General features: G+C 42.7%; 2 protein-coding genes across 4 annotated transcripts; one reads left to right on the top strand and one right to left on the bottom strand.

Moving 5' to 3' along the window:
• The first annotated feature begins 501 nt into the window (after positions 1 to 501).
• On the top strand, positions 502 to 8,175 carry irag3a (inositol 1,4,5-triphosphate receptor associated 3a). Of its 2 annotated transcripts, XM_086141623.1 has the most exons (13): positions 502 to 649; positions 737 to 800; positions 875 to 950; positions 1,043 to 1,065; positions 1,902 to 2,042; positions 2,128 to 2,259; positions 3,013 to 3,169; positions 3,254 to 3,294; positions 4,905 to 4,955; positions 5,031 to 5,179; positions 5,253 to 5,363; positions 5,951 to 6,064; positions 6,140 to 8,175. In XM_086141623.1, the coding sequence occupies exons 4-13, from the start codon at positions 1,045 to 1,047 to the stop codon at positions 6,270 to 6,272; spliced, it is 1,050 nt and encodes a 349-aa protein (XP_085997749.1). In that variant the 5' UTR covers positions 502 to 649; positions 737 to 800; positions 875 to 950; positions 1,043 to 1,044; the 3' UTR covers positions 6,273 to 8,175. The 2 variants fall into 2 exon arrangements, with proteins under 2 accessions (XP_085997749.1, XP_085997748.1); XM_086141622.1 differs by lacking the exon at positions 502 to 649 and having other exon boundaries at positions 722 to 800; positions 1,038 to 1,065.
• A 162-nt stretch (positions 8,176 to 8,337) lies between these two features.
• Positions 8,338 to 16,747, bottom strand: inavaa (innate immunity activator a). Of its 2 annotated transcripts, none has more exons than XM_086141708.1 (10): positions 16,556 to 16,747; positions 12,625 to 12,722; positions 11,922 to 12,055; positions 11,687 to 11,809; positions 11,359 to 11,593; positions 11,215 to 11,268; positions 10,852 to 11,071; positions 10,448 to 10,594; positions 9,201 to 9,888; positions 8,338 to 9,117 (listed from the first exon to the last, which is right to left on the bottom strand). In XM_086141708.1, the coding sequence occupies exons 2-10, from the start codon at positions 12,686 to 12,688 to the stop codon at positions 9,025 to 9,027; spliced, it is 1,758 nt and encodes a 585-aa protein (XP_085997834.1). In that variant the 5' UTR covers positions 12,689 to 12,722; positions 16,556 to 16,747; the 3' UTR covers positions 8,338 to 9,024. The 2 variants fall into 2 exon arrangements, with proteins under 2 accessions (XP_085997834.1, XP_085997835.1); XM_086141709.1 differs by having other exon boundaries at positions 10,448 to 10,591.
• Between the last annotated feature and the right edge of the window lie 246 nt (positions 16,748 to 16,993).

Below are 16,993 nucleotides of genomic sequence, written 5' to 3'. Positions count from 1 at the left end.
AGATGTGGAAATGATTTGACTGGTGACTGCTGAACGATGGCGCTGTCAAAAAATATGCTAAGGACTGCTATAGCTTGTCTTGAACACATGGAGGAAATAGCACTCAGTTGAATGTATTGACTCAAAGGAGAGAAGATGTGCCCTTTTTCACACCCTGGCAATGTAAAACTGGGTTGTGTTCTGAAAAATTGCTCCCGATGTTAGATTTCTATTTTTATTCATGGCAGAAAGATTCAGACTCTTAAGTGTATTCCATTTTAAACATGATCCAGAAGTTCTTCCAACTTCAGTGATGCAGTAAAAGTCAAAAGCAAAAAAAATAGGGATGACTGCATTTGCACCAGTGGCAAATTCATCACCAGACAACACAAGTATTTACTACAGATAAAAACTCAGCAACGGGCAGGCTCATCACTCCCACTGATCCTCCAGGAGCAGTGCAACTGTTGTGGCCTGGCCACGGAGCTCTTAATTGGATTATCAGTTCTCAGAACTGGAGAAAGGCAGGTGGAATGGAGCTAAGACAAGGACAACTTCTGACAATAACAACAATGCACTAAACTATTCACTGTGGTTTAAGGAATTGAATCTGGTTTTTATTTGGATTATTCTTGCAAAGCCACCAGCCGATGCAGTGATGGATGCTCAGGTGAGTCAAGCAGTGCCACCAAGTCTAGAAACAGGCTCGTAACAGGTACCTTTGGCATGTAATGATTGCATTATGTATGTATTCCAGCCTAATGCAGAGACGAACGGCCAGTATCCGTCCATCATTACAAACAGCGATGACAGTGATGAAGGTAACAGGAAAGTTTTGCTGTGTTAGCGTCAACAGTTTTGTCAACAGATTAAAACCGGGGGTCTATTTTTGCAGAAGGTACGAGTCAAGAAGAGACACTAGCAGCAAGCTGGAATGACCTTTCGATCATAGAGCGTGTGGGCCTCAACAGGTGACAGATTGACAATCACTCGGCACAGTCATTATAAATAATATCATTTCATTTGACCTTTCATCAAGTTTCTGCTCTTCTTTGCAGCGTAGAGATGTCTGAGACAGACATTGAGGTGAGCATCATTGTGTACTTTAGTTACTGAATTTTCTGTACTTTTCAAGGCAGGTCTTTGCTGAATGTTCCTATTATTTGTGCTCTCAATGTTTATTTTCTTCTCAGTGTAAAATTATAATAGCGCTAGGCCAAAATATATAAAATATAAAGTATATTATTATTAATATTGTTGTTATCATTATCATTATTTATGTCATTATTGTCATTATTATTTTAGTGTTCATGTTGAAGAAATCCCAGTCAAAGGAATATTTATTTTTAGAGGGTATGTAACATGTTCTACTAAAAATAAAGTATTGGCACTTTTTTAATTTGATGTCTGTTCAAATACAGTGTTATCTTACCAAAACCACTAAGAGAACATTAAAATAGTAATATGACAGTGAATAAGTGTTTGATTTTGATAAATAATTACATTAATAACTTTTAGACGACTCCCTCAGTGGTTTTCATTACCAGGCAGCCGGTCAAATTTATGCTTTGTAACATATAACTCATTTTTGGGGTCATTATAAATAATAAACATTGCGAAAATAAAAAAGTGTACCTGCTGCCAAAAAATCAAATTAGGCGCCAAAAAGGTATTGGAGTTTCTCTGCAGTCCATTTCAGTGTAAATATTTTTGAATCAACATATCCCCGTACATCCACACAAGAATGGAACAGCTTAACATTAACAAGGAATTCTTTGGTTTACATTCTGTCCGTCTGTCTGTCAAATTCTTTTCATTTTTGGTCATTGATTTGACCACATGAACAACACGCTCACTATAACTCCTGGTCAATGACTATGTTTGCGAACACACTCGATGATGCGAGATGTTTCCTCTTCCAGAGTGCCTTCTCCCAGATTGCCCTGGCCTTTCGCTGCGATCAGTACACCTTGAAGCAGAGGCTGCAGGCAGAGGAGCACGCCCGAAACCTGGCAGAGGAGAACATCCAGCTGGAGCTCTCCAGAGGCAGGGAGACGCTGGAGGTGAGACACTTGACCAGAGTTTAGGGCTATACCAGAAAGAAGTCACCTATATCCGTGATGTGTTTGTGTGTGAATGTGTTTGCAGACACTGAAGGGCCTCTGCCTGGACAGCAAGCGGAGTAAGATCCTGCAGAGGCTGGAGTTATCTCTGGATATCCTCGCTGGAACTGTGGAACGAATCTCCAACACTGCGGAGGTTCTTGGCGCGGTGCATCAGGTACACTGAGGCACCAGGTACTTTGTGCACCAGGTGCTTCCAACAACCGGTACACTGACATTTTGTCCTATACTCTCTGACAGACTGGTTTAAGTTGGTAAAGAATAGAATAGAATAGAATAGAAGCTTAATGTCTTTGGACATTCAACAAAATTTGACTCCACAATTGTGTTTGAAGATAAAAAGGGAAGAAAGAAAAAAAACACCGACTATAATCCGTAAGAAGACTACATCCTCATAGTCCAGTCCAAAACCACTAGAGCCAAAAGTTCAAAAATAAATACATAAGAATAAGAATATATACTGATACAATATAAGTATAAAGTGAGATAAGTCAAAGTTATACAAATAGATTTTAAGTTGTTGCATGTGTTTGAATGACTTTTATACAGTTCCAGTTATTGCATGTTTGCATGAGTTTTACACATATACTGTAGTTCCAGGTGTGCTCCTTTTGGTATGAGGTATTGCACACATAGTCCAGCTTGAAATATTTCACCTGAGTGAAAACTGTTTGTCACAAGTACTAGAAGTAGTCTGAAAAAGTCCATCCGTGATCTTTGTGACTTGAAACCCTGCTGAATATAGGGGAAAAAAAATAATCATAAAATTCAATGAATCTTCAGCCTCAACACTTTGTAATCCAGCTCAAACGGCATCATGTTGAAAGCGGTGTTGAACCGAATGAAGACCGGAATTGGTTAGAGGAGAAGGTTCCTCTGGTGAAGTAGGAATTTACTTTGCGACTGTCAGGAGGCTCGAGTCAGCCGGGCGGTGGAGCTCATGGTGGCCCACGTGGAGAATTTGAGGAGGCGACACGACAGGCATGAGTCAGAGCTCGGGGAGGCCAGGAAGATGCTCCTGCGGCAGAGTTCCTGCAGAAACATCATCGACCTCGGAGCCCCGGCAGGTCCGTGAGCGTTGGTGTCTTGGTTCGTTGTTTGATTCTCTAATAATCTGACTGACTTCTACAAATGCTTTTTTTTGTTCCAAGATCTGGACGAAAGCGACAACGGAAGAAAAGGTTTTCAGCAGGTATGCAGGGAACGAGGGCTTGACCGTGGTTTCATTTTCTCCTTTTTCCTTATTCAGTATTTACCATCTTGCACATTTGAAGCCTCACTGATCTTCATGAAATGCACGCGTAAAGGTTTAATTCTAATTTCGTGTTTTCTTGTCAGGGTTTCAGAAATTCCTGCAAATTTTTGTAAATTTCTGACCTTTATAGATCATTTCTTTCTTCATATTTGACAATCTCTCATAACCTTTTGATGCAGCTTCCTGTTAGGTTCTGTAGTTAAGAAGCTGCTTATCAGCAAACTTCATGCTTCCGAACTCAGCCAGGAAGGAAATGATTATTGTCAGACCGACGGGGTTGTTTCATCTGCACAATAATTGACAGTTAGGAATCTCGGCGTGCTATTTGACAGCAAACTTTTTATAAGAGGACATCAGTCACCTTCTTCCGTGTGGAAACTGTCTTGTCACCAAAGGATATGGAAATCTTAATCCATGCACCTGTGATGTCACGACTGGATTTTCAGTCGATTTCCATCAGGGTGTTGCTCCTAACCTGTAAAATATTCATTCCCGTGGCGCCATCCAATCTTATCTGATTTGGTGAAGCCATATGTTCCTGGACGTGCGGCCAACATTCTAGTCTTTTGTGAGTTGTATCTGTCGAGTTAAGATAGATTTTATTCATACAGCGTAAAATTCACAACACAGTTGTGAATGACACTTTCCATGTCGAGCAGGTCTGGACCGCATTCTTTAAAAAAAAAAATCATTTACAGAAATCATACTTTCTCCCATGACAGAGATGAAGATGTTGAGGTTCCAGGATGGATGGGATCAGGAATGTGTCTGTCAGAGGAACAGCACATTTTAGATGTTTTGGAGAGAAGGTCAGAAAAGCCAGACGGAGATGGTTGGGTCATGTACAGAGGAGGGATAGTGAATATATTGGTACACGGTTGCTGGAATTGGAGCTGCCAGGCAGGAGGTCTCGAGGAAGACCAAAAAGAAGATTTATGGATGTCGTGAGAGAGGATATGAAGGTAGTTGTTGTGAGAGAGGAGGATACAGAGAATAGGGTTAGATGGAGAAAGTTCATTCGCTGTGGCGACCCCTGAAGGGAGAAGCTGAATAGATACTGTCTCCCATGTGCAAGCACTTTCTGACAGCAATGAGGAAATAATTAAAATAATGTATTATTATTATTATTGTTGTTGTTGTTGTTGTTGTTGTTATTATTATTATTGTTATTGTTATTGTTATTATTACTATTATTGTTGTTGTTGTTTTTGTTATCACTATTTTTATTATGATTGGTGGTGGTTTTGTCGCTGTTGTTGTTATATGAGGGTAAGTTTTGGTTCTTTCCCGATTCATCATGATTTCTTCCTGATTTTTTCAGGCTATTTCTTTGGCTACTTCTGAAGTGGGAATGAGTAACTGCTTCTTCTTCTCTGGAGAATTTTCCTGCTCAATTTTTTGGGATGGTCTTCATGAGTTTCTTCTCGTGTCATTTTCCCCTGGGTTTTGAGTACAGTTATAGGAATGTGAGGAGAAAGAGATAAGCGGAGACCCATTTGTATATTTATGTGCCGATGACTTGCGTTGTCTCTCCCTCAAAATGTCAGAATTGCAGTCGTCGCAGGGTCAGTATATCACTCCTTCCCAGTCAAACCCAGGTAAGGCAGCGTCTGTGGTGGCTGTTTGCAGTTTCTTTTGAAATAGATTAGACGGGTTACTCTGAGCTTTTCCAGGAGAAGTCAAAGCGAGGTTTGAAGAAGCAGGCCTCTACTGGGGACAGCTCCAGGAAGAAGTCCTTCCCCTCCTGCCCGTCTCCATCCCTGAGCTCCGAGTCCAGCTGCTCGGCCATGACCAAGGACGACAGCTATTTAGTGGACGACAGGTAAGTTGTGGAGTTGCTCTCGTATACTGATTTTCAAATTTTTAATTTTTTCTTTATTCATTGCTTTTCCCAGGCAGACAGATCCAGCTGAGCCTACGCCGGAAGCCCCCGCTGCTCCCTTAACTCCCCCAGACCTGCCAGCTAAGCCGGAGCAAGAAGCGCCCAGGAAGATACAGCATAAAATGTAGGGCTTGGAAACAGTCCTTGCAAAAAAAAAAATCAACTAAAAAAAAAGAAACAAAACTGAAACTAAACCTAATGACTTAATTTCTATTTCCTTAAAAAAAGAAGTAATTTCAGAAATAATTGTAAATGGAAAAATGGTTTAAAATGCAGTGTTAAACACCATAGAAGTGCATTTAAAGTATTGATTCACCCACTGGTATGCTGAGGTATGTTGAGTTCTGTGGATCCACATTTCAATTTACAGTGATTTTATACTCTGCCACCGCTAAGACGTGCGTTATATTTAGAAATTGAAGCAGGGTGGCGAAGGACGGGCCACCATGGTGTCTTATCACTAGGCTGCGATGAGCGGTATCTAATGATGAATTTATTAAGATTCACGCCCACTGACAACAGACACTCTGAACCCTCCATCAAATACAACGTGTCATTAAGTACTTTATAGGGTAAATTAATTTTGATTCAAATCACAACAGAACAATATTTTAATAGAAATTTCGTTTCAGTTTGTGATGCCTTGGATGATAGTTCATTGCGAAAATGTGTTCGATGTTATTCAAATTATAAAAGGAGTCTTTATTACAGTCCCCCTGTGGAGACGGTTCGACAACGGAAACAGAGCAAAGCAGCTTCATCGAAGAAGAAGGTGGAAAAAGATAAAAAGCGGACAAACATCTACCGGAGGATTTCAGTGGGCTCGTAAGTCAACACGCCCTTCTGACCTCTTTTAAGATCTGTGATGATCATTTCCTGTTGATGGCTCTCCTTCCTCAGACATGGATCCCGGTGGAGACAACGCCCTCTGGTCCACTGGTTGTACCGCTGTCGCTGGCCGCTGCTCTGCCTGTACCTCCTTGTGCTTCTCACCATCATAACACTGATTTACTTTTTTTGGGGGGCTTCGTGACAGCTGAGTCCCTACCCCTGATGTTCAGGATTTTTCACCGATATTTATTAAAATATTCTACTAATTATATTACCTTAATGTTGCGTCGTAGACTTTTTTTTTTAACATCTGAAACTGAGATAAATCATTTTGCAGTCCACATCCAGGTCTTTTCTAAGATACAAGTGTTTTTAGAATTCATGTGGAAAAAAAAAAACATAATCTCTAACCATTAAATTCATGTTTAGAAATATAACGGACTTGAAAATGTCACGGATAATACGTGAAAAAAACAAGGTGTCAGAATATTTCTCTTTTGGAAAAAGAAAACATATATTTTGGATTATAACATCAGAATGTTTTACTTTTCACTTATACTGCCTTAATTTATTATAGTCATTGTGTAGAGGTGTATAGTTATTGTGTATAAATGCTGTTGTTTTTATTACAGCAGTTAGAAAAATTTAGTGAATGTAGAGAACATAACAATAACTTATTTAATAGATCAGGGATATTAAAACTGAAAAGAGCTAGCAGAACTAGAAAACATGGAAGAGATGTTTTGTATTTTCCTCATAAGAAATTTGACTGAAAGCATCAACTTGATCAGGCCACTAAACGTCACATGCTTCTGACAATTTGCACTTAAAACATAAGGGGATGTTTATTTTAGTTTATTTTAGTTTTACATTGGTAAGAAAAGAATTACAAAAAAAAAAATCGGAAGATAATTTTAATTTTATTCTCACAGATTGTCAGGGGTTACTGCTGGTAAATGCAGGCCATCTCTGTCTTCAAGTAAGGGAAAGACAAAAATAAGATTTTTCATTTTTTCTGCTCCTTTCCAATCATGTAAAGTGTCAACCGATTATGAATTTCTGCATCTGGTATTATTGTATTTTTGAGCGCCTTTATAAAACAAATCAATAAACAAAATGGGCACATTAGTGAATTTGTGATTTCCCATGGCGAGGATACCTTGTGATGGAAATTTCAGAACCCACACGACTGACTTGAATCATGATCTTTATAATGTTTCCAAACCCCAGTCGGCCTCAATTCTGTGACAAGACTTTCAGAATGAGTCTTGGAACAAACCGAAGTCCGTGTTTCGGTTTGAAAACATTTCTTGTGTTTCAAAAATGGAACACACCACACAGCGGTTAGCGCATCTGTCTCACAGCAAGAAGGTCCCTGGTTCAATTTCCGTGTGCAGTCTGCGTGTTCTTTCTATGCTTGTGTGGGTTTCCTTCTGGTTCCCTGGTTTCTTCCTCCAGTCCAAAAACATGCAGTGGGTTCACTGGAGACCATAAATTGCCCAGATGTGTGAATCAGAGAGTGAATGGTTGTTAGTCTCTATATGACGTGAATAGGTGAATGTGATCCAGTGTAAAGAGCTTTGGACTCACAACGTGATTAAAAGTGCTATACAAATGGCGAACATTTATATGATGAGTGAGTGGTTATATCTTTTAATGGTGTCGTTGTATGTTTCTATGTAACGTGCAGGAGAGCCTAAATGGTTGTGTGTCTTTTAATGATGTATGTATGAGAGAGTGAATGTCTGTGGAGATTCTCAGTCATCCGACTCATGGTGAATTCTTGTCTGATGAGGGGTGAAAAGAGTGAAGAAATTCAAGTCCAGCTGCCATAACAAGACGATTTCACACAAGAGGGAGTGAATGGTTGCATGTCTCTGTATGACATGTTAAATGACTATATGTCTTTTAATGATATATTAATGAGAAAGTGAATGGTTATATGCCTCTATGACAAATGAATTACTGGCTTTATGTGTCTGCACGATGTGTGAAAGAGGGGATGAATGATTGTAGGTCTATATAACATGAATGAGCGAAAGATTGGTTGTATGTCCTCTAATGATGAATGAATGAGGGAGTAAATGCTTGCATATATGATGTTTGCATGAGAGGATGAATGGTTGGATGTCTCTATATGTTGTCCTGTGATCATCTGGATAATCAGGAAAATAATGAGTAAATGAATGATTGTTTCTGTGCTCATTCCCGTGTTTTGAAATAGTTTCATCCCACATAACGCAATAATGACGACAGAACCAATGTTATTTTCAGTAAACGTATTTCTTTTTTTTTTTACTATAAATATACCATACATATCAAAATTGATACAATCACTTGGTTAGTAACGAAACACCGTACTGTAGTGAAAACATTCTTCAAACCACTTTTAAAGGCATTAGTGATTAATCAAGATTGAATTACATATGTTAATATTCAGCTTCCTTCATCTTGAAAAATGTAAATGTTAATCATATATAAAAGGGCAAAGCAGTTTTGAGGGTATAACACATTTTTAGTAGTCTCTATGTCGCCAAGAACAAAACTATAAATAGTAAAATATAAATTATATTAGGAAACTGTAAACTACTGCAGGTTAATTTCAAGTGCAAAACGTATGCTAACCACAGAGACATCAGTGAAACCATGGCGAGCTTGCTCTTCCATCTAATTTCAGTTTGAGACATTAAAGAAGATAAGTGAGCATTGATGTACCTCTATATTTAGAAGAATCTATAGGAAAATCATTTGAAATAAATAAAAACAGGCATGTACACTTACAGTAAGTAAATCATAAAATAGAAATGTGCTCATCAGGGTACCGATTGGTCCACAGTTTTTGCATCAACGTACAATCTCACAGAGAGTCGCGGGACTTAATAAATACAGGGATAAATAGAAAGGAATAACCTCCATCCCAGCACAAACAGGCTGCAGAGGAAAAGACGTCTTAGTCATACTTGACTCACAATTTCTGCATCTTCTGCAACGAACCACTGGAGTGGAGTTCCATCTGCAGCTCTCTGGAGGATCACGTTGCCCGAACCCTGTAAAAATCAACAGATGAATTGCATCGCGGATATATCAAAATAAAATCTTAATTACATCTCCCGTTATTTACAAGACTCACCTGTTTAAATGAAGGCAGGTGGGGGGATGTCGGGCTCTTGATGGCCACCGAGCTCTGCTGCTCCACGCAACCCGGCTGCAACTTCTGAAGGTGGTTCCTCTGGTGCCAGGATTTGAGCTCCTCCGAGACGATCTCCCTGGGCATCAGCCGGATGGCGTGGTTCGGGTACTCCTTAAGGGAAGGAGTCCGCACTAGCCTCGTGTACGGCGGCGGCGGCTTCAGCACTCTCCTCGGAGACAACGCCCCATCCTGCCACTGCCTCTGCTGGAGGTTGCACGCCATGGGAAGGGGCGACAGGTAGCACTTTCCCGGGTCCAGACCCAGGGGGGGAAGAGGAGTTCCCTCGCCGGACGCCCTGACGTGGCTGGGACTCGTCTGAGACTGGCCAGTGCTTTTCTGTGACCCAGCTGAGGTGGACAGTCCTTTCTTGGCTGTTGCAAAGTGGAATCCATAAGGTGGAGGGCAGAGCTTTGGGATCTCTGTGGGTCCGTCTCTGCCGGGCGAGCTCACGTAAGAGGAGGAGGACGAGTGCTCCGAACTGCTGTCCTCGGAGCCGGACTGGTATGGACACAAAGGAGCCGAGTCTGGAGGGCGCACGGCGATGTCGGCCACATTGCACTGCTGAGGCGGCCTCTCGTTCTCAGAGCCCCCACACGCCCTTTCAACCGCTGGCTTATTTTTGGGAAGTCTGGGTGGGGAACATGATGCATTTGTAAAATACGCATAAAGATACAATTCTAACACCTCCATAATACAGTGGAACCTTGACTTACGAGCGCATCAACTTATGAATTTTCCGAGTCATTCAAAGCCAATCAGGGTTGGTTTTATTATTTTTTTTAAAAGAGGACCTGCATTAACTTTAACTTTAACTTTAACTTAATTAACTTTAGCACAGTGTGCAAGTTAAATTTAGTAATACCGAGTAGCAAGTAAGTTACGTGATAGAGCACAAAATGAAAAACTCCTCCGACCTCCTACATTCACTTAATAACCCTATTTACTTATTTATATTCGCTTCATTAATGTTTTTTCTTCATTATTTGATATTTGTAAAGTGCATTTTTCTTATTTAAAAACATGTAACGAAGCTGGAACAGATTCATAGCGTTTCAAGTCATTATTATGGAGACATTTAATTTGCGATACGAGCAAATTCAGCTTCGAGCTCGGTCACGGGATGACATTAATTTGAAGTCAAGGTGTAACTGCGCTGGAATCCCTTTTGGTGTGACTTCTCAACCTACCTGAAGGACTGAGAGTACTGACGACGCACGTGCAGCTCCGGCGTCGATGGCGCGCTGCTGGAGTGATTTTGACGCAGGGCGGCGTTCTTGATGAACTGAGAAAGAGGAATCCTGTTGTCTGTGGACACTTGTGTTCCTGCTGGGCTGCTGCACCGATAAAGATAAAATTTGTAAATGTAACAAGTTTATCGACATTTATGTTTTGCCTAAATTCTTAAAATAACTACAACCTTTTTGCACAAACTGAACATTGCGTCCACCAGTTAGAATTCTGGTAAAAATTTAGCTTTTCTGCTGCATGCATTATATTGTCATACATGTAGAAATTCTTAGTGTTGAGTAAATGACCGTGGCGTTTATAAACAGCTCAGATTAACACTTCTTCAAAGATTCCAGATTCCTACCTGGACCTGCTACTGGTAGCGGAATAAGGTTTTGTAGTTTTCTGGTAGGGCTGGTCCAGGCTCGACTCTTTCCACGGAGAGTTCTGGATAGGTGAGCGCTCGTACGACCCGGTGAGCTGACCGGGCGACTGCAGGCTCTTGGCCGACAGCTGGGGAGAGTCTGAATAAGAAGAGCCCAACGCCGGAGGTGGAGAAGAGAGAAGACTGGACGAGTCCACATCTAAAGATCGACAGAGACAATGAAAACTGTCGGTTTGAGCCGGGGCGTTGAAATTCAAGACTCGGCCTTCTGGGGAGCACCAAGCAGATGAAGGGTAGTGCCGATAAATAACAAAAATTTAAATGTGGGAGGTCATGACTCACCGTCATCCAGGGCCACCACATCAGACAGCGAGCTATCGTCAGACAGATTCAGATCTGAACATAAAAAGGAGAAAGAATTTTTCACGATTTGATCGGGTCTCAGGTAGCAGTTTTTCAGAGAGGTGGGGAGGCAGCGTCGCTCACCTTTGCTATGACCGGGTGAGCTGTTGACACACGGTGAGCTGCACTCGCTCTTGATCCTGTGCTGGAACACCGCCTCCTGTAGGTCCTTCACCTTCTTCTCTTCGCGCTTGCATTGCAGCAGCCGGCTCTTCTTCTGGGGTTTGCTGAGGTTCCCCTCCAGGGAGAGTTTGCGGGCCGCCTCGTAGATCTGCCTCTGAATAGCCAAGTCTGTCTCCAGACCTTGCAACTTTGAATCCTTCAGTGAATATTTCATTTAAGAGCAATTTAGCTCAAAAGCCCAACTTGTACTTCTTTTACCAAGAAAAGTAATAATATTTTTGTCCATTACCTCTTTATTCCGACAGATAAGGCCTTCATCCAGCTTAAAGGAAGCGCCGATCCGTCTTCGGACTCGAGGCGGCTTCTCATCAGGCATCAGAGGATAGTCCGGCGGTAATTTACCAGTCAGTTCCTGCCAAGAGAAAATAAGCAATGACGCTAAAAATAAACGGACGCATTTTGGCCAGACGCTGGAGCTGCATGTAATAACATGTAATGGATGTGTCAGTGTCTCAGTCTCTCACCGCCTCTCTGATGCAGAGCTTCCTGAGCTCCAGCAGGCAGAGCTCAAGACTCTCCTCCAGAGACTGATGCTTCAGTTTCAGTGCCTTGGTGTGGGTATTTAGGTCCTTCACTGGCGATGTGGGGCTGTCCGAGCCTGATAAGGGCCACAAAGAATGTCAGAGATCCTGTCAGGGACATCTCCACATCTCTACATCCACAGCGGATATCTTTCATGTGAAAATTAGCACATTTCACATGAAAGCTTGTTGATAATTCACTTAAAATCAGTCACGAACTGTCATTTTTGTGTGGAACATCTGGCACGAAAATGATTTTGGATAGCAGCTACCAAAGGTTAAAACTAATAATGGTGCTTGTGTGATATATTAACACATTTCATACAAGAGCTTGTTGATAATTCACTTAAAATCAGTCCCGAACTGTCATTTTTGTGTTTGTGTTTGTAGTCCATTGCTATCCCTAATGTTGTTGCTGCTCTCTATGTATTCATTAATGTCTCGCTATCTTCTGTCTTCTGTCTCTATTTATATTTATATTCATATTTAATGTACTTTTTTTTCACAAATGTAAGCGTAAACCTTCTTATACAGATTACTACTTTTTTTTATGATGAGGCCTGCATTGATGTTTTTACATATTTTATGCATGACATATCTGAGCATGAGGTGCATCAGGTGCATTTTTTAGTACTGGTGTTCTTACCTGAGTGCAGGATAATCCCGCTGTCAGTGTCACTGATCTCCTCTTTACTCTCGATGGTCGTCATCCTGGCTGGCTGCTCTGACGCGTTAGGAAAATATCTGTTGAAACGAAACACTTGGTTAAGAGTGGTGAAAGTTAGATTGATAATAATAACAAAGGAAACATTTTGCTCCGGTTTTCCAGCCCACGTGGCCGGGTTCGTGCCTCCCCCCTCACGCTGATTTAATTGACCAAAGTGAATGAGTGGCGAGTGTCCTTTCACACACTTATCCATGCAGTTCTCCGTCTCCTCCCCCCTTTCACCCCTTTCTCCCTCCCGGTGCTCCATCACAAAAGAGCAAGCCCCCCGCGGTTGACTCGGCACATGTGTGGGGGTTAATCCCGACTGTGGTGCCATGGTGACGGAGCACGGTGCGACCGGCTAGAGGAGCGTATCGCCATGAGCCGTGTCAGAGGGCATTTAAAGTGTCCGGACCCCGAAAAGGAAAGCAGATGGCAATGGGAATTACGCCCCTCTCCTGCACTGCACCTGTTTCTCCCCGCCCCCCCCGAGCACCCCTCCTACAAGGCCCATTCAACCAGTGTCCAGAAAACCCTCCGGGATCTTTGAAGTGGAAGAATGTCTCAATGCGTGGCTTGTTCACGCAGCATCAGATCACAAGGTCCCTGCTGCCTCCGTTGCGGCGATGCCCATTTAAGCGACACATCACCCCAAACAGGCAGGCACAATTCATGTTTATGGCCGGCTGTATTCCATTGTTGCTTTCCTCCGAACATCTGACGGTAAACAAAAAATTGTGACGCGGGGCAGTGAGCCAAAAGCTGAAAACAATGACAACAACAAATTCGGAGACGCGGAGATCGAGTTTTGTATCGAGCTCGGCAAAACAACCTTGGGAAAACATAGAACGTTCCACTATTCCGATAAATGCAGCCTTTATTTTCACACTTTTTCAGGCCAAGTCATTTATTTTGGATCTCACATGTCTGCCACCACGTCTTCTAAAAAAAGGCCAATGGATTAAAAGGGACCAAACAGTAAAAACATCAGCGGCAACTCAGTTGGCCCTTTTTCAACACCACAAATTATTTAAACCATAGATCGGGAAACTGTTGGACTCCCGGGGCGGCATCTGTTTGACATGTCGTGCCAACAAAGGTCATACGAGAAGTGGGAAGTCAAAAGGACAGCATGAAAACAAGCACCATAAATAAATGAATGTGAAGCTACGGCCGCTGTGTATAATCCGTGTCCTCCGTGTTTAGAGATGGGTATCGGACCTTTTCCTGCAGGGACCAGGAAGACACTGAGCCTGTGTGGATGAGAACTTCATCCAACAGGATATAAGTATGTATCCAACAGGCCCGAGCCTTTCAGCATAGTAACTCATGTGAACTAATTCAACTAAGAGCAGACGGTCACACAATGAGGCACAGGCAGCTTGACTCAGTAAAACAACACGACAACAAAAGCTCTGTATCCACCACCCGGGCTCAGCAGTCTGCTGTGGGCATATTATCTGCTGACAACTCTGCTTCTGGCAGAGCTGCATTGTGGGGCTGATATTGAGACAAGGCGAAAATGAGAGGTGGAGAAACAAACAGAGGATGTAAAAGATGGGTCTCGCAAAACTTCTCTCACAGACGCGGCGGCAACCAAAGGCGTCACCAGTAAGCCAGATAGAAAGTCGCAGAGTCATGTGGGATGCACCCGCTTACACCCCATAACTTTCGGGACTTTCACAACGTCTGTGGTCGGAGATCTAGTCTGAGCGTGTGGGTGGGTTGAGGTTGAGTTCGGGTGAAAACGGCAGATTTCGCTTGGATGCAATGACTCGTTGCCAAGATATACTGTCATTGCTTTTATAGGAACCTGTGGATGTTGAAAGTGTAGCGTTGCTGAGAAATGTGTCTTGATCTGGTGCGACAGAGAGGGAAGTAGCAGATAGCGCTGTCTTCACCCGCCACACTTGACTGACGTTATCATAATATCCGAATCGGGGCAAGCGTGATCGCTGCTAATTACGAGGATGGGCGGTGGATGACGGTCCCACCCATCCCCGCGGCCCGCGGCCCATGACACTCGGACATGAACGGAAGGGGATGTTTATGGTGAGAGATTATGGATGCGGACTCGCTGTCTAGCTTATTTCCCCCGCCACCCTTTCCCGTGAGCCTTAGGAGCCGTAATCTCCTGGAATGCCGCCACAACCGTACTCATTCCCGCTGCGGCCGGCCCTGGAATTACCGAAGCGGACCGGGCTCACCGAGGAAACAGCAAGGGATGTCAGAAACCAGACCGAGGCCTGTGCGAAACCTGTAATTAAAATTCTCCACTGAATGCTGATACTATGGAAGAAACCAAATGACTTTACAGCATGCTTTATTTCGGGGTCTGACGAAAAAGCCAGTCTCCATTCAACGGAGTAGATCAGTTTTGTACACACTACGAGGCCGCTGGAAAAAAGTGCATCAATGTGGGGGAGAAAAATGAAGTGTGTTTTACAAAGCACGTCACTTGAGCCTTCAGGAGCTGTGTAAAGTTTGAACTCCCCCCACGGCTGCAGAATGCAGAAGGGAGGTTGTGACAACATGAAATTTCCACGGCTGTTAGAAAGCAGTATCAAAGACAAACAATCGGTGACAGCCTCTTCTTTAGTCAGCGCTTGTGCGGATGACAAGCGCTATATCGTGCGAGGGTCTTTCGTTCCAGTAGAAACAATTCAGGGGTAATAAACACCGCGCTGGCCCGTTCTCTCATGTCACTGCGAGCCATATGTTGAGCAGACACACCAGCTCTGCCACAGCCCAAAGACAGGGTAAATACAGAGGGCAAGAAGAGATGCTCTATTGTTCTTGAGAGACTGAAGAGATGGCTGTGGATCATGACACCTTGTCCCTCTGAGTCATCATTTCTGAGGCCGATGAATGGACACTGACGGTGATCCCGAGGGCACTGACAGGATGCAGTCACAGCTTTTTACCCTCAAGTGACCACCGCTGACAAAAGACCAGGAGGACTCCGGAGGCGAAAAAACACAGAGGTGTTGTCTTTAGCACCGGTGTAGCGCTGCTTTTCTTTCACCATGTGGACTGTTTATTCTGGACACAAGCAGCTTCCCCAGAATGGGCTCTTACCACACAGATGTCTCGCAGGGTTGCGGGTTCGCGAACGCATTGTTTAAAGCGAGTGACTCAACCACAGTGAGTCAACACAAACATCTTGAGAATTCATAGATAACAAGCGCTTATTCTGACAGTAACACCGTTCTTACACACATAGTTTTTCAACATGAAAAGCAAGGTCATGAAAAAGAAGTGTTTAGAAAGTGACACACAAAAGCACATGCCATTATAATGAGACACCCTTTTTTGATTAATTATGAATTGATTATCCCAAAAATCTACTTTCAGCAACAAATGTAATTCAATCTATGCTCAAAGTGATACTTTTTGCACGAAATATTATTGTGTAATCCATCATTACTGATGCATGCATGTGTTCCGCGAGATGATCTTTACCCCATTCATTTAATTTAAAACGACAAAGTGAAGTTTGTGTTTTCAGTGAACTTCACTGCATGGCCAGAAGTAAGCGACCTATGACTACTTTTGACATTTTGAGAATGTGGGAGGAAAAAAAAGTGAAAATGGAAATTTCCAGTAGAGCATCTCACAACCACTACTTCAAGATACAGAGATTTAAACATGAATACTTAATATTTTTAGCATGACATGGTTCCAATCACCCGTGAAGGGACGACTTACTTATAGTTAAACGGATTTCAAAATACTGAAAAGCCCCACGTAGTATTCTATTTTATTACTCCAGTATATACATTTCAGTTCGACAAGACTTCTTCCTCGTGTTGGAACAATTGTCGTCGCTTTTCTGATACTATTAAAGGAAAATGAAAGTGATCCGACTTACCGATTTTAAGCTCTCCTCCCTCACACCTCCATCCCAGGACCTCCGGCTCACTTCTGACTTTCCCCGATCAGATGTGAGCGAGAGCCGCTTATGGCATCTGTTCCAGTCCACTCTAAGAGTTCCTACGAAGGGGGAGGGATATTTTATAATGTTCTCCACCGCGATACGTGTTGGCAGGTTACCCCCTCATTATATATACCAACCGGGTTTTTATTTCACATCTAGACGTTTATAAAAATACTCATTCAAAATTGCATTTGTTTTTGAAAGGATAGAGTTATCAATTTAGTGGTTACATCCCTGCGCAATTTACAAATGGTTTGGCCCGACGCTTCTTACTTTCCAGACACGCCGAGCGCATTGACTCAGCGCAGGACTCTTCGAGGCGGCTGCTGATTGGAGGACAGGGCACACACGCACACACACACGCACGCACGC

The sequence above is a fragment of the Fistularia commersonii genome, chromosome 34 (assembly GCF_037954325.1).
Source record: "Fistularia commersonii isolate RoL2024-O1a breed Wild chromosome 34, RoL_Fcom_v1.0, whole genome shotgun sequence".
NCBI classification, from domain to species: Eukaryota; Metazoa; Chordata; class Actinopteri; order Syngnathiformes; family Fistulariidae; genus Fistularia; species Fistularia commersonii.
Note: the sequence above shows the minus strand (reverse complement) of the source record. Positions and strands in the feature narration are given on the sequence as shown.